This window comes from Engraulis encrasicolus, chromosome 21, assembly GCF_034702125.1.
Source record: "Engraulis encrasicolus isolate BLACKSEA-1 chromosome 21, IST_EnEncr_1.0, whole genome shotgun sequence".
Taxonomy (NCBI): domain Eukaryota; kingdom Metazoa; phylum Chordata; class Actinopteri; order Clupeiformes; family Engraulidae; genus Engraulis; species Engraulis encrasicolus.
This window is the reverse complement of record NC_085877.1, coordinates 33286948-33300344: the sequence shown is the minus strand read 5'-3', so window position 1 is coordinate 33300344 and position 13397 is coordinate 33286948. Positions and strand designations below refer to the sequence as shown.

The 13397-nt window shown below is 43.3% G+C and overlaps 1 protein-coding gene across 1 annotated transcript in view; it reads right to left on the bottom strand.

The window, feature by feature from the left end:
- Positions 1-748: 748 nt before the first annotated feature.
- Positions 749-13397, bottom strand: part of rbpjb (recombination signal binding protein for immunoglobulin kappa J region b) — a 141676-nt gene continuing 129027 nt past the window's right edge. The window contains exon 11 of the mRNA XM_063186620.1: positions 749-7130. Within this exon, the coding sequence (XP_063042690.1) occupies positions 6776-7130 (355 nt within the window). The 3' untranslated portion in view covers positions 749-6775. The remainder of the gene's footprint in view (positions 7131-13397) is intronic.

The following is a 13397-nucleotide window of genomic DNA, read 5'->3' as shown; positions in this document are numbered from 1 at the left end:
GCAGATATTTGATATTGGATACTGAAGATTCTAAGTAGAACATTCAACGTTGGGTATCGTCTCTGTGTTTACGATCGGAGATAAGATTGACAGTTGCGATTCTCTCAACCTGACGCCAAAATCAGATACTTATGCAGTTTGAGCTTAACATGACCTTAAGGCACAGGCCTTTTCTCTGGTTTGCGACTACCAACCAGGGGCACATTTCTCAAAAGCAAAGTTGCCAATGGTAAATAACTATAGTTTTGAAGTAACTATAGGAAATAACTTTGGTTTAGAGAAACGCATCCCAGGATTGCCACATTGTCACCTCTGTAGTAATACTCAGTGATAACCTTCCAAACAGACAAAACCTACGTCTTTGAATTTCAGGGGAACAAAGTCATATGACGCCTCCTGCAGGATGTGAATGACTTATTTTGTCTAATTAGTTTTGTTTAGAATAACCCCTCAGCTCACAGTTGAGTCATGCATGTCCAATGGCGGCTTAGATGGAGGCTTTGCAACCAGCCATGTTCGGCTTAGTTGCTGAGATCACGCCAGATGGTGTAAATTTGACCATAGATCAAGGTGCTATAGAGACCAGCCCCAATCCTCTCATTTCCCAGAAAACGACAGAAAGTAGTGACAAAATGTAAACAAAAGTGTAAAGAGCAGAGCAGAGCAGAGAAGATCAGTTAACTCAAAGAGAGTCTGCGTTTACACAGAATGAAGTGGACTCTAAAATAAGTGGAGCGAGACTTTCAACTGAACATAGATTTTTTTTTAGTGTGTTTACACGTATAAAACTGATATCCTCCATCTTGAATAACTTGTAGTGCATACACCAATCACTGGCTTTGGTTCGGACTCACAGTTCTACTGCTGGTTCTATTCAATGATCAAGAGGCCCATACACTACATTAACTGACAAATTGCCCCCCAAAGGAGGCCATTACTCTTACCAACCAATACAAATACTAAAGACAAGACCCAAATCACAATGAAACGTACAAGTCAGGGGTGCATTTCTGGAAAGCGTAGTTGCTAACTATGTCCCATTGGCAACTACTGAAGTTGCTAACTGCTAACAACTACGCTTTCCAGAAATGCACCCCAGGGTATTAAGTAGTACGTTCTCCTCTAAAATAAACAATCTTCATGTGACAGATTTTGACAATTTTCTAGATTTGATGCAACACTTTTTTTCATGACAAGGGACAAAAACAAAACAAACGAAACAAAACGAAAAGAAGGCTCTCAGCACCTATTCCCTTGGGAACAGTGGCAAGCCCTCGCCATGGTCATCACCAGACCACTAGATACCATCTCCCAGGCCAAATGGAGGCAACTTGGGTATAAATGCACTTAATTTATTTTGGTTAGGGGGACACAATATTAGAGTGGTGTGGGAAAAGACATTTTTAAGAAATAATTTAGAATAAAAAAAATGAAAAATAAAAGCAATTTTACATTGTATAACGCATCCACTGGTGTTTAGAAAATGGGACAAAATATGAGCAAACATCCCTTAAAAAAAGAAAGAAAAAAAAAAAAAACCCAAACAACAACAAAAAAAGAGTTGACAAAGGCCATAAAAGAAAATTAAAAACAGACAGTCTTCATTGTTCTACAACAGAGCGTTGACTTACATCACAGATATTAAAAGATGCTCTACAAAAAAAGAGAGAAAAAAGAAAACACTTTCATTTTTGTTTTTTGTTTTGTTTTTTTCAACATTCAAGTTACAGTTTTTCCCGGAAAAGTAGGCTGTAATACTAGGATCAAGGTATTGCCTTAATATCTATTTATTTCAATTTCTTCTCAAACATTTTTTGTTCATCCATACTGTATCTACCAGCATAGGGAAGACAGTGCAGCAGTTAATGAATATGTAAGCTCTTGTTTGGTGTGAAAGCCAACAAGGTGAACTGATGAAGCCTTACAGAAAAAAACAAGAGCTCATACGGTATATAGTGAGAGATTTTTTTTTGTTCCTGTGGTTTTTAGGGTGACCACAACAAGTACGAGCCCTGGCAGCGGCGTCAGTGGTTATCACATTTAGACATGATAGAGTGTGTGACCTATACAATATCGCTGTTCCCTACGTTTGGCTATGAAAGCCCCCCCGACACATCAACAACAGGTAGAGAGAGGGAAAGGGACACCCCCCCTCCCATCTTTCTTTTTTAAACAACTTCTACTGACTGTTCTGTCTATTATCTTATCTCTGTATACACACAACACGGCTAAACGACAGCAAATACAAATATGGTTGTAGTAGCTAGCTAGCTAGTGCCTTCAGAAGAGTACGATAGCACGTACTGTACTGTACGGTACGATAAAAACATCTAACTGCAGGAGAACCACAGAACATTATTTCTTTTCTTTTCTTTTCTAGGCTAGGGGGGCACGAAGGTGCTGTTACTAGACTAGATTTAAAGTGTGTCAAAACACATGGAGGCAGTGCAGTAATCGTGAGCAAGATACAGACCCTGTGCTCATGGTATGTCGAGTCGACCACTTAATCCTTCTTGGAGAGAGGGGGGGACATGTGAAACAAAACCTCATCGCTAAGGCTAATCCTTCTGACAAACATACACTACGTTTACATGATGTTTTTAATTCCGAATAAATAATTAAGAACTAAATAGTTCCGTTGAGTTTACTTTACGTTAATTCCGAATTAAGAGGTGTTTACATGACGTTTCCAAAGCGGATTTAAGTTTTATTAAGAATTAAAGTCAGTTAATTCCGAATTAAATGTCTCATGTAAACGCAGCCATAGTTGGCTCTGTATTTTGATAAAACAATCACACTCTTATTTTTGTGGTTGTGGTTTTGTTTATAACTCAGGCTCAGAGCCTGCAGAACTTGCTGGTTTTTCATGTTGCTTTTAGAGTCAGTGACTAGATTTATATGCACACAATTGCTTTCCCACATTGCTGAACAGTATTTGTGGCGAGTTTAAGGCCGTGCTTTAAAAAAAATGAAATATTATGTGCTCAGTGAGATACAAAAAAAACAAGAAAAAAACGGAAAAAAAAAAGTTTCTACCACTCGTCTTTTGTGGTTTTGAACAGAGTCTAGGAATTGGCTTTAGAAAATTCGTAACAGAGCATTTATAAATAGACAATTCCTTATATTGTTTTTTTTCTTTTCTTTGAATTATTATCATTTTTTTCCCGTCTTGCTCCAAAGGCATTGGTTGCATAAGGACCGATAAGATCAAGAGCAAGAGCAGTCAAATAAAATCTTCCTCATTACGAGTTGAATATACGACTGATGTGGATGCACTGATGTGTTTATGGTATGGCTTGCTGACAACGCATGAACCGGTCTAGGCTGCCTTTCTCCACAGTGTCGTTGCTAACCAGGGGTGCATTTCTCGAAAGCGTTAATGCTAGCCACTTGGGTAGTTGCCAATGGGAAATTGCTAAGTAGCTAACGTAGTTAGCAACTATGGTTTCGAGAAATGCACCCCAGTTAGCAACCTACGTTGCCAACAGTGAATTGCATTGCAACCAAGTAAGTTGCAACTTGGTTAGCAACGACGCTCTCAAGAAACACACCCTTGGACACCAGAACCAGAAGTGTCCTTGACCAAAACAATATCATAACTGACATTTCGAGCTGACACATGCCTTTGGTATAGGCCTACAATGGCTTGCAAACGCTGATGTGGGCAATTGATGGGAGACTGACTTTGTCAGCCATGTCCAAGTTTGAGGACTTTTGTAATGAGTGTTTGCCTGTATGTATGTGTAGGGTGTGATTTGTCAGAAAACAAAGAAAGGATGCTTCAAGAAGAACATTTCAAGACTTGCATTAATCGCTATGAACTCTTTGGGTGGATTACAATCAGCGGACTTCCGTCCTCCCTTGCTCACTTGCCTGCTTGTGACCTTATGACGATGTCACTGACGACCGAAAATGTATTAAATATTTCGCAAAAGCACAATTCTAATTTCCAATTTTCTCATTTGCAATTGGGATGGTTAATGGAAAACAGTCGCCTAAAAGTTGTTGTGGCTAGGCTGACAGCTGGGAAACTTAAATTGTTTTCTCCATGAAGGCGGGCCCGGGAGGCAGGGCGAGGCCACAAGCACAAGTAGAGAATGGGAGTGTGCATATTGGAATGCACCCTTTGACTCCCGCCATCACAGGTTAACAGGGGTGGGGAAATCAAATCAAGAAATGGTGAAATCTACCCAGCACCCCCTACAAATCACACCCTTTGTTTGTCACATGGTCATCATTGCCATTATGTTTCCAATACGCTACATAATTTCCAGATGTTGGTTATAGTCAATGGTCAGTGTTGCCAGACTGGGTGGTTATCCGCCCAATTGGGCTGCTTGGGATAGCCGTCTGTGGGGAAAAACGGGGAAAAACGGCCATTTGGCGTTTTTTCTGCAGTTTTATGTCCATAGAAACCAATGCAATTTGTTGAAATTGAGCAGAATTTAGCGGCTCCAGGCGTTTTTTGAGCACCTTGTGGGCGGGATTTGATCAGACACATCTGGCAACACTGTCAACGGTGCCGTGAAGAAACAAGTAAGTGAAACAAAAACGAAAAAACGCATACAGTATGGACCTCAATGAAAACTCGGGCCACTAGCTTTTGTTGGTAAAATGCTGAATTCTGACAGAAAGGCAAGTTGAGGAGCTTAAGAGCCACAGGGACATTTTTTTTTTTCAAAGAGCGACTTGTGCTCTGAAGAGCTGCTGTAAGGCCACGTTAAAATGGAAGAGTTTGCCTTTCTGTGCGTGCCACTTTCTTTTTTTCCTCTTCAATCATGAAATGAGACATCGACATTGATGAGACAGCATTGAATTTGAGAATAAAAATGTGTTTTTGAGGGACACTGATAGTTCCATCAATGCCATTGATTTCTTTTTCCGTTTTTAACAAAGCGATCATTTTGTCCTCAACTTTCTCCTCCAAATGTAACATCTTGATACTTCCACGGTAACAAACACCACTACGACAAACATGACTGATATTGTGGATATGTGATTTTTGCTTTTTTGTAGTTTTTTGAGAAGCACATGATCTACAGTAAAAAAAAAAAAAAAAAGCTCTGTGAGTGCACTGAGCATAACCGCTACAGGAAAACACGCTACTCTATAATAGCAAAACCGTTCGGTCTCAAGCACCAAAGCTAAGGCTAGTTTTTCATATGAATGGATAAAGACACTGTCTGTGACCTATGTGTCTCAGCTGGAAGCCTCGCTGGGTAGGGAACAGAGGACTCGAGGATTTGCAGACATCCCCTCACGCGGTGTCGGATTATGTAGACGTGTCTATGCGTCTTTAAAGGAAATGTAGCACACAGAGTATTGCGGGCAAGGCAGAGGCGTTGCTTAAAGCTTTTCTTTTTTTCTTCTTCTTCTTGTTCTTTTTTTTTTCTTAAAGACTTCATAAAAACACAGGATAAAAAAGAGGACCTCTGAGTTTCTCCCAAACACTAATGAAAAAAAAATCTGCTTTAAAAAAAAAAAAGAAAAAGAAAAAAAAAATCGAAAAGTATCAAAATGTAAAATCGCCACCTCACAGCCCCCCTCCCCTATCAAAAGCAGGCATTTGTAGAAGAGGAAGACAGCTATACAACACAGACACACAGGAGAGGCTTTCAACCTCGACAACGAAAATAAAAACCAACACGCAAAACAAAAACGTATGTCGGGGCAGAAGCTCAGAGGAAGAATAGAAACTATTTGGTAACAAAAGTGTACTATATGTTTGATACAAAAAAGGTATGAAGAAAATGTACCTTTACTAAAGCTTATAGAATATCCTTGGTCCATAAAAACTATGTTATCATCAACATGATTTTTTTTTTACGTGGGTTCAACAACACCGGCACCCTCCATTTTGTACAATAATACATCTTGCCCTTTACAGAAAAAAAATCAGACTAAGACAAAGAATAATAATAATAATAATAAAAAAAACAGAAGAAACGAGAATGATAAAAACAGAAAAAGAGAAAAAAAAGCGCAAAAAATAGATTTTTCTTTTTTTTAAAAACACACATTTGTACATGGCTGATGTATCATTGTCGTGGCGACTGCTTTTTTCACGGGGCCTATCATAGGCACTGGCGGTCTCAACTCCTTCGCAAGGGAGAGAGAGGCGGATGGGGGGGTGGAGTAAGGCGTGTGAAACACACACACACACATTACACCCCCACCCCCAAAACACCACCAGAGGGGGGGCGTGTCTCTTTCAAACATGTGCCACTGGAGGGTGCTGTGGAACACCGTGACGTAACCATGACGACCAATGACAAACTTCAGTGGACTTCCGCAGCCATCCACTGTTTTTCGCATCCTCCTGCGAATCCACTCCTCTCGTTATTTCACCACGTTCACGTTTTTTTTCTCGTTTTTTATGTTTCGCTTTGTTGTGAAGGTTCCCCACCAAACGCAAAATGCAGCACTTTTTTTTTTTTTTAAAGAAGTCAGTATTCTTAGTCTTTTTGTTTGTTTAACTTTGAAGTTCGTTTGTTCCATGTAGCTGATGGGTGCATGTTTATATATGTACACCCATAAAAAACATGAACCGCGAAATCACACCCACCCACCACCACCACCGACACAGACACCGCCAGCACACATAAACAAAACACGCTCATACTCAGCGTGCGTGCATGCGCATGCGTATGGCACATCCGTGTGTGTGTGTGTGTGTGTGTGAATGAGTATGCCTCTGTGTTTGTGTGTATGTGTATGTGTGTTTGTGTGTGTATGCGTATGTGTGTGTGTGTATGTGTGTGTGTGTGTGTGTGTGTTAGGACACCACAGCCGCTGCGGACGACGCAGACGCGGGCATCCCTCCGCTGCCCCCGGAGCCGTACGGGCCCGTGTCGGGGGGGCCCCCTCCTCCGCCACCTCCGGGCCCTAGGCTGTTGGGCGTGCTGGCGCCCGACAGGCTGTTGGCGCTGGTCCTCAGGATGGCTCCGGCCGCGCTGCAGTGCGGGCGTGGCCCCGGCTCCGGCGTGTAGGTGAAGGTCAGCGTGGTGGAGTAGATGATGCCGTCGTTGCGCACCAGCGTCACGGGCACCTGGACCGGTTGGCGCACCCAGCGCCAGCCCTCCCGGAACGCCGAGATGTCGGGCACCACGCACAGCATGCTCTCCCCACACCTGAGAGGAGGGAGGGAGAGAGGGAGAGAGAGAGAGAGAGAGAGAGAGAGAGAGAGAGAAGAGAGAAGAGAGGGAGAGAAAGTAAAGAAGAGAGAGGGGGAGGGGACGAGAGAGGGAGGGAAAGGAGGGACATGGAGAGAGAGAAGAGAGCGGGAGAGAGAGAGAGAGAGAGAGAGGGGAGGAAGGAGAGAAGAGAGTGAGAAAGTAAAGAAGAGAGAGAGGGAGAGAGAGGAAAGCAGAGGTAGAGAGAAAGAAGGGAGAGGGTTAGGAAAAGAGGTGGCAGAGAGAGAAAGAGATAGAGAGAGTGTGTGTTGAGAGAGTCAGGGTGAAAGAATGGACAGCGAGAAAGGGTAGAGAGATATATAGAAAGGAAGAGAGAGAGCGATGGAGAAGAACAGGGTAGAAAGCAAAACACAAAAGGTAGAGTAGAGACAGACGGAGATAAGGAACGAACCAGAGTAAAAAAGCAGGAGAGAGGAGGGAAAGGAAAAAAAAAGTCAGAGACAGAGAAAGACCAAAACACAGGTGATGCAAGATGCAGAAACGGAGCCGTGACCACACGACAAGACACTCGGCAGCACTCCACAGCACCACAGACCGCAGTCTAGCTGTTCTGCTTCACGTATTCTTCTTGGTAGATTCACTTCAAAAGCACATTTACATAAAAAGAGTTCAAGCGCTCCGCGGAGAGCATGGAGGAGATTTCAGATTTCATACAATCACATGGACACACAAAAAAAGGGGCCAACCGCCAACAATGTAGCCAATGTCTGAAGTATAAGGCCACCAAGACTTGTGAGATGAGAGGGGGAGAGAGAGACAGAGAGAGAGAGAAGAGAGAGAGAGAGAGAGAGAGAGAGAGAGAGAGAGAGAGAGAGAGACAGAGAGAGAGAGAGAGAGAGAGACATAGAGAGAGAGAGAGAGAGAGAGAGAGAGAGAGACAGAGAGAGAGAGAGAGAGAGAGAGAGAGAGAGAGAGAGAGAAAGGAGAGATAGAGAGAGAGAGAGAGAGAGAGAGAGAGTAAAGGAGAGATAGAGAGACAGAGAGAGAGAGAGAGAGAGAGAGAGAGAGAGAGAGAGAGAGAGAGAGAGAGAGAGAGAGAGAGAGAGAGAGAGAAAGGAGAGATAGAGAGAGAGAAGCACAGCATGTAGGCAGAGTGATGTGTGAATAGGAGGGGTTTTTTTTGTAGGAAGTCGGAACGCGAGCTAGAATATCAGTCACAGGGAAGTCGAATATCAAGGATGTCGAAGGACTACACAGACAAGGGCAGAGATGACGAAACATGTCAAACTGTGCACATTCTACACTCTACTCTAGTGAAACTCTTTGAAAAATCAGTGCTCAGGGAGGCACTTAAGATCCTAGAGGACACCACACATGTCTTCCATCATGAATTCACCTGCTTCCCTCAGGCCGACGCTTCAGGACATTAAACTGCAGACTGGTAAAATATAAGAACTCCTTTGTCCCAACCATGAGATTGCTTATGAAAGATAGACACGCCATACTCACACAGTGCAGTGCACAGTTCAATGTCTCTATGTTTTTTATGTTGTATGAATGTATGTGTGTATGCGAGTACTGTATACAATGCAGTGGGTGAAGCCCATTTCCCCCTGGGGATAATAAAGTACACTCTGACTAGTGTAGTTCCTACACGCTGTTCCACTATGCTGCCCTACAAAGGCAAAGTGCAGTAACAATGACAATATTGAAACTTTGAGCTGCACGCAGGTGGAGAATTCCATTCCGTTTCCACACTCACAGACAAAAGTCTAAAACAGGTGCGGACGGGACAAGACAGCTTCAAATATCAATGAACAAAATTCAAGAGACACCGCACACTGCTTACTTTTCTTTACTTTATTTCTCGGAGCGTACTCGGAGTTCGGAGTTCGCTACGAGAAATAAAGTAAAGAAAAGTAAGCAGTGTGCGTTGTCTTGAATTTAGTTAATTGATTCACCTTCTCCTGCCTCACACCTGCACCTGCATTGCTGAGGGCTTGTGCACAAGGACTCTCGTACTTTGAGCTTCAAATATCCTTCAGGGTTTCCTCTTGGATTATTATTAGATACTAAATGAAGGGCATGGACCTGCCTAGATACAGTACATGTCAAATTGAATGCATTCTAGTCTCTTTCCACAGACAGATGAAGGTCTACAAAAGGAACGGACCTAAGTAATAGCTTCAAATATATCCTTTAACTTGTTTTATTATGGTGTAACTGGAGATGCCTGTTTGCTAGGCTGGATCTGAAGTGGCTCTTAGCCTTTTTTACTGGCCAGGGCAACAGTGATGTCATCGCTCAGCCTTGTTGGCATGTCAGTCAGAGTCTTGAGCAGCTGGGACTTTTACGGTGCCTGAGGTAAAAGTATTCCGTCCGTCTGTCTGTCCGTCCGTCCGTCCGTCCTCAGTTGTTGAGTGTGTGTTGGGCTGTGCGTATGGGCATGCATGCTTGTGTGTGTGTGTGTGTGTGTGTGTGTGTGTGTGTGTGTGTGTGTGTGTGTGTGTGTGTGTGTGTGTGTGTGTGTGTGTGTGTGTGTGTTTGTGTGTGCGCGCGTGCCAGTGCATGCATGTGCATGTGTGTGTGTGTGTGTGTGCGTTCTGGGAATAGGGCCATTCTGAAGGCTTTAACTGGCCCTAAGGAGTGCTGAAACATATGGCCAATTACTTCCATTAAGACATTTTTTTCTGTCACAAAGAACTGTGGTGGCATATGCCACGGCTGAGAAACGCTTTGTGAGTGTGTGAGTGTGTGAGTGTGTGAGTGTGTGAGTGTGTGAGTGAGTGAGTGTGTGAGTGAGTGAGTGTGTGAGTGAGTGTGTGAGTGTGAGTGATGTGTGTGTGAGTGTGTGTGAGTGTGTGTGTGTGTGTGTGTGTGAGTGAGTGAGTGAGTGAGTGAGTGAGTGAGTGAGTGAGTGAGTGAGTGAGTGAGTGAGTGAGTGAGTGAGTGAGTGAGTGAGTGAGTGAGTGAGTGAGTGAGTGAGTGAGTGAGTGCGTGAGTGAGTGAGTGAGTGAGTGAGTGAGTGTGTATGTGTGTGTCTGCGTGCAAGTGAGTGCTGGCCTGAGCTCAGATGTTGAGTGCGTGTTGGGTTATGCATGTGCACACACACGCGCGCATGTTCTGGGAATAGGGCCATCTTGAAGACGTTAGCTAATGCTGTGATTTAAGGTCTGTTTAGACTCCTCCATCAGTTGAGGGACGGGACTCACTAGTTTGACGCCGTGTCGCCCGGGAGGGCGGGATTTGGGTTGTGCGGATGGGCGGGATTTGGGTTGTGCGTACTCATGGGAGCTCGTGCACGAGATTGCTGGGTGCACAGCTGTAGTGCTGGGTGGTTTGTCAATACACAAAAACATTACTTTAATTCTCAATTGGCGCGCACGAGGGTTGTTTTGTCCACATACAAAAACATTTCTTTAATTCTCAATCATAAATACGCCTCAATTCTAATACGCCTCATTTTCAATTCTTAAATCAGTGGCACACGGAAAACTGTTCGGCTAGCCTATTAGTAACGGTCTAATAAATTTCATTGCCAGACTTTTATGGCATACTGCTTAAGCGGTAACAAGTTTTTTTTTTATCATTAGGTTATGTTGGCCACCTACAAAAAAAATTATTTACGTTAATCCACAAACTGCTTAGGCCTATATGCCTCATTTGCAATAACGGGACTTTCTGGACTCTACTGCAACCTTCTTGTAAAGATCTTGTCCAGATAAAGTTGCATCGGCGCAGGGTAGGCCTATATTATGCGATATGCTGATAGATAGTAGGCCTACATTGCATTTGAGAAATAATGTACACGTTGGCCACCTACAAAAATAGGCTCTGTAATAATTTAGCTTAATTCACAAACTGCTTCTAATACGCCTCGTTTGCAATAACGGGACCTTGACTCAAAGCAACTACGAGCAAATTTCCAAACTTAGAGCGCTGATGCGCCTAATAGCCTATGCCTGCAATAACGGTCCTTCTGGACTCAAAGCAACTGCGAGCTTCTTGTAGGCTAAAGATCTTGATCTTGTCAGCGGCAGATCGCAGACAATTCAGCCTGGGAGAAATATACGTTGATCGCAACAAGGGGTCTTTTCAGCGCTAAAAGAGGGGGCGTGGTGGCTGTATGGGTACTTGATACCCCCCGCTGACAGTGCGTTTCTTTTTCTTTAACACTAGAACTACCAGGATTTTTCTGCCTACCTAGAAGTACCAGAGAGGGGTCATTTGACCCGGTGTCCTGTCTATATGAGCGACCCATCGAGATGTGATTCTCTTCGCTACTGAGCATGCGCACGCATGCGCACACCCTCGCGGTGGTTTTCGCGGGTAATTGCCCATCGAATTGTGAGACCACAAGTTACGATAGGATCCCCTGAGACTGTCAACTTTAGTGACTCAAACTGTAGCGCAAGTTACGATAGGATTACAAAAGTTAAAGTTACAGTTACAGGATCATCCAGCAGATCATTGGAAAATCTGCGAAATAGCGTGGCCTCGTACATTTGCTACTTTGTTGCCTAACCGTAATCGCTCACACACTCAGCCTCGAACATTGTAACATCGATCAGAAAAGACTACCGGTAAGGTATAAATGTAGAGGAGGCGTTTTCATTGCAAAATGAAAAAAAATCGCCACCTGATTGAGCTGTCAAAATGCCTCCTCCACCCTTTTCACTCAAGAATTTGAATCGACTGCATTGTAAAATGCCTCAACATGGTAATAAGAAATGCACTGGTGGGGATGTTGTGAAAATATGATTCCGGTCATTAAAAGACAGACATCTGCCAAAACAAAGCCACAATACGCTATCTGCTATCTGGGAATATCTGAACCGCGCTATGTTTATCCCCATAGCACATTATTTCATGAAGCAATTTGCCTTGCGAGCCCACGTCGCATTGAAACCAAACCAACAGCAAATGACTGCATTAAACAACCCGTAGCCAGGCCCTGATCCCAAACACTTTCTCCAGTATTTGCGCAAACTCAACTCAGTCTCTTTCATATGGCACGTTTCTTAACTTGCTCAAACGAGAGGCTCGCGGTTGTCAGCAGCCGCATGTTCTTATTAAACTCCGCACGAACGATTGCACACCCCTGTCCGTGAAATAAACAAAGTAGGCCTAATGGTTATTAAAACAGTCCTACGTGGACCGATTGAAACGCCTTCCGCGGAAAGTCAAGGTCGCTCATTTAGATGAGGCATCGCAAATCGACAGAACACCACTATCGAATAGGGCGACCGGTCGCTCATCTCGACGAGGCAACACATCTCGACAGAACACCGGCGGCTTTTACCTAATACACTAATCACTCATTTTGTTATGGTAATGAGGCTGTTAGGGGCCGTGTGTGGGGTGAGGGGTGAGGGGGTCACACCTTACAGTGCTAACAGCCAAGACAAACAGGGACAGACAGCTTCTTCCCAAGGGCTGTCAGCCTCCAAAATCACCACAGGTAAATAGCAACTTGCATGAAGATATCAGCAGCAAAGACAGATAGCACAGTTTGGCTGACAGTGTGTTACAGTTTTTCTCCATTGGTTTGGCTCATTTCTTGAAACTGAGATGTCATTCTCAAAACATGGACAAATTCCAAAAATAATTTGCAGTTCCTCACAACAGAATGGCATTTATCATTGCTTTCATCAAATTTCAAATGCTTTTGTACATGTCTCATCATTTAGTACATCCTTGCAAATGGCTATGTACAAGTATCCTACAGTTATCAGCTTACATTTAGTACAATTTTCAAATGAATGTACCTTGCTGATCTATCCCAATTGGTTGATTCTCAGTGTAATGGTTGTCCTGAAAACATGTCAGCACATTTTCTTCATATAAGTCATCAATGAACTTGTGAATGTCCCATGTGATCATGACGTATCATATGACTGCAACCAGATAATGGTTGAATTACAGTTTTTCTCGATTGGTTTGGCTCATTTCTTGAAACTGAGATGACATTCCTATAACCATTGAGTCATTTGGCCAAACATTCTTACACTTCTGCACAACAGTTCAGATAACTAGCAAAATGTCATATACCTCCCAAAACACCTCATTCTTGCATCAGCACTAAACCGTCTCACATATAAATAGTCAGTACCATCAAAAATGGCATAGATCTTTCTCAATTGCTTTGGCTCATTTGCATTCATTTAGTCCTTCTGTCAAAATAAACTGGATGGTTCAGCATAACTACTTGGATCCTCATCACTCGCTCATATCACCCCAAAAACAGTTTACCCATGTGTCAAA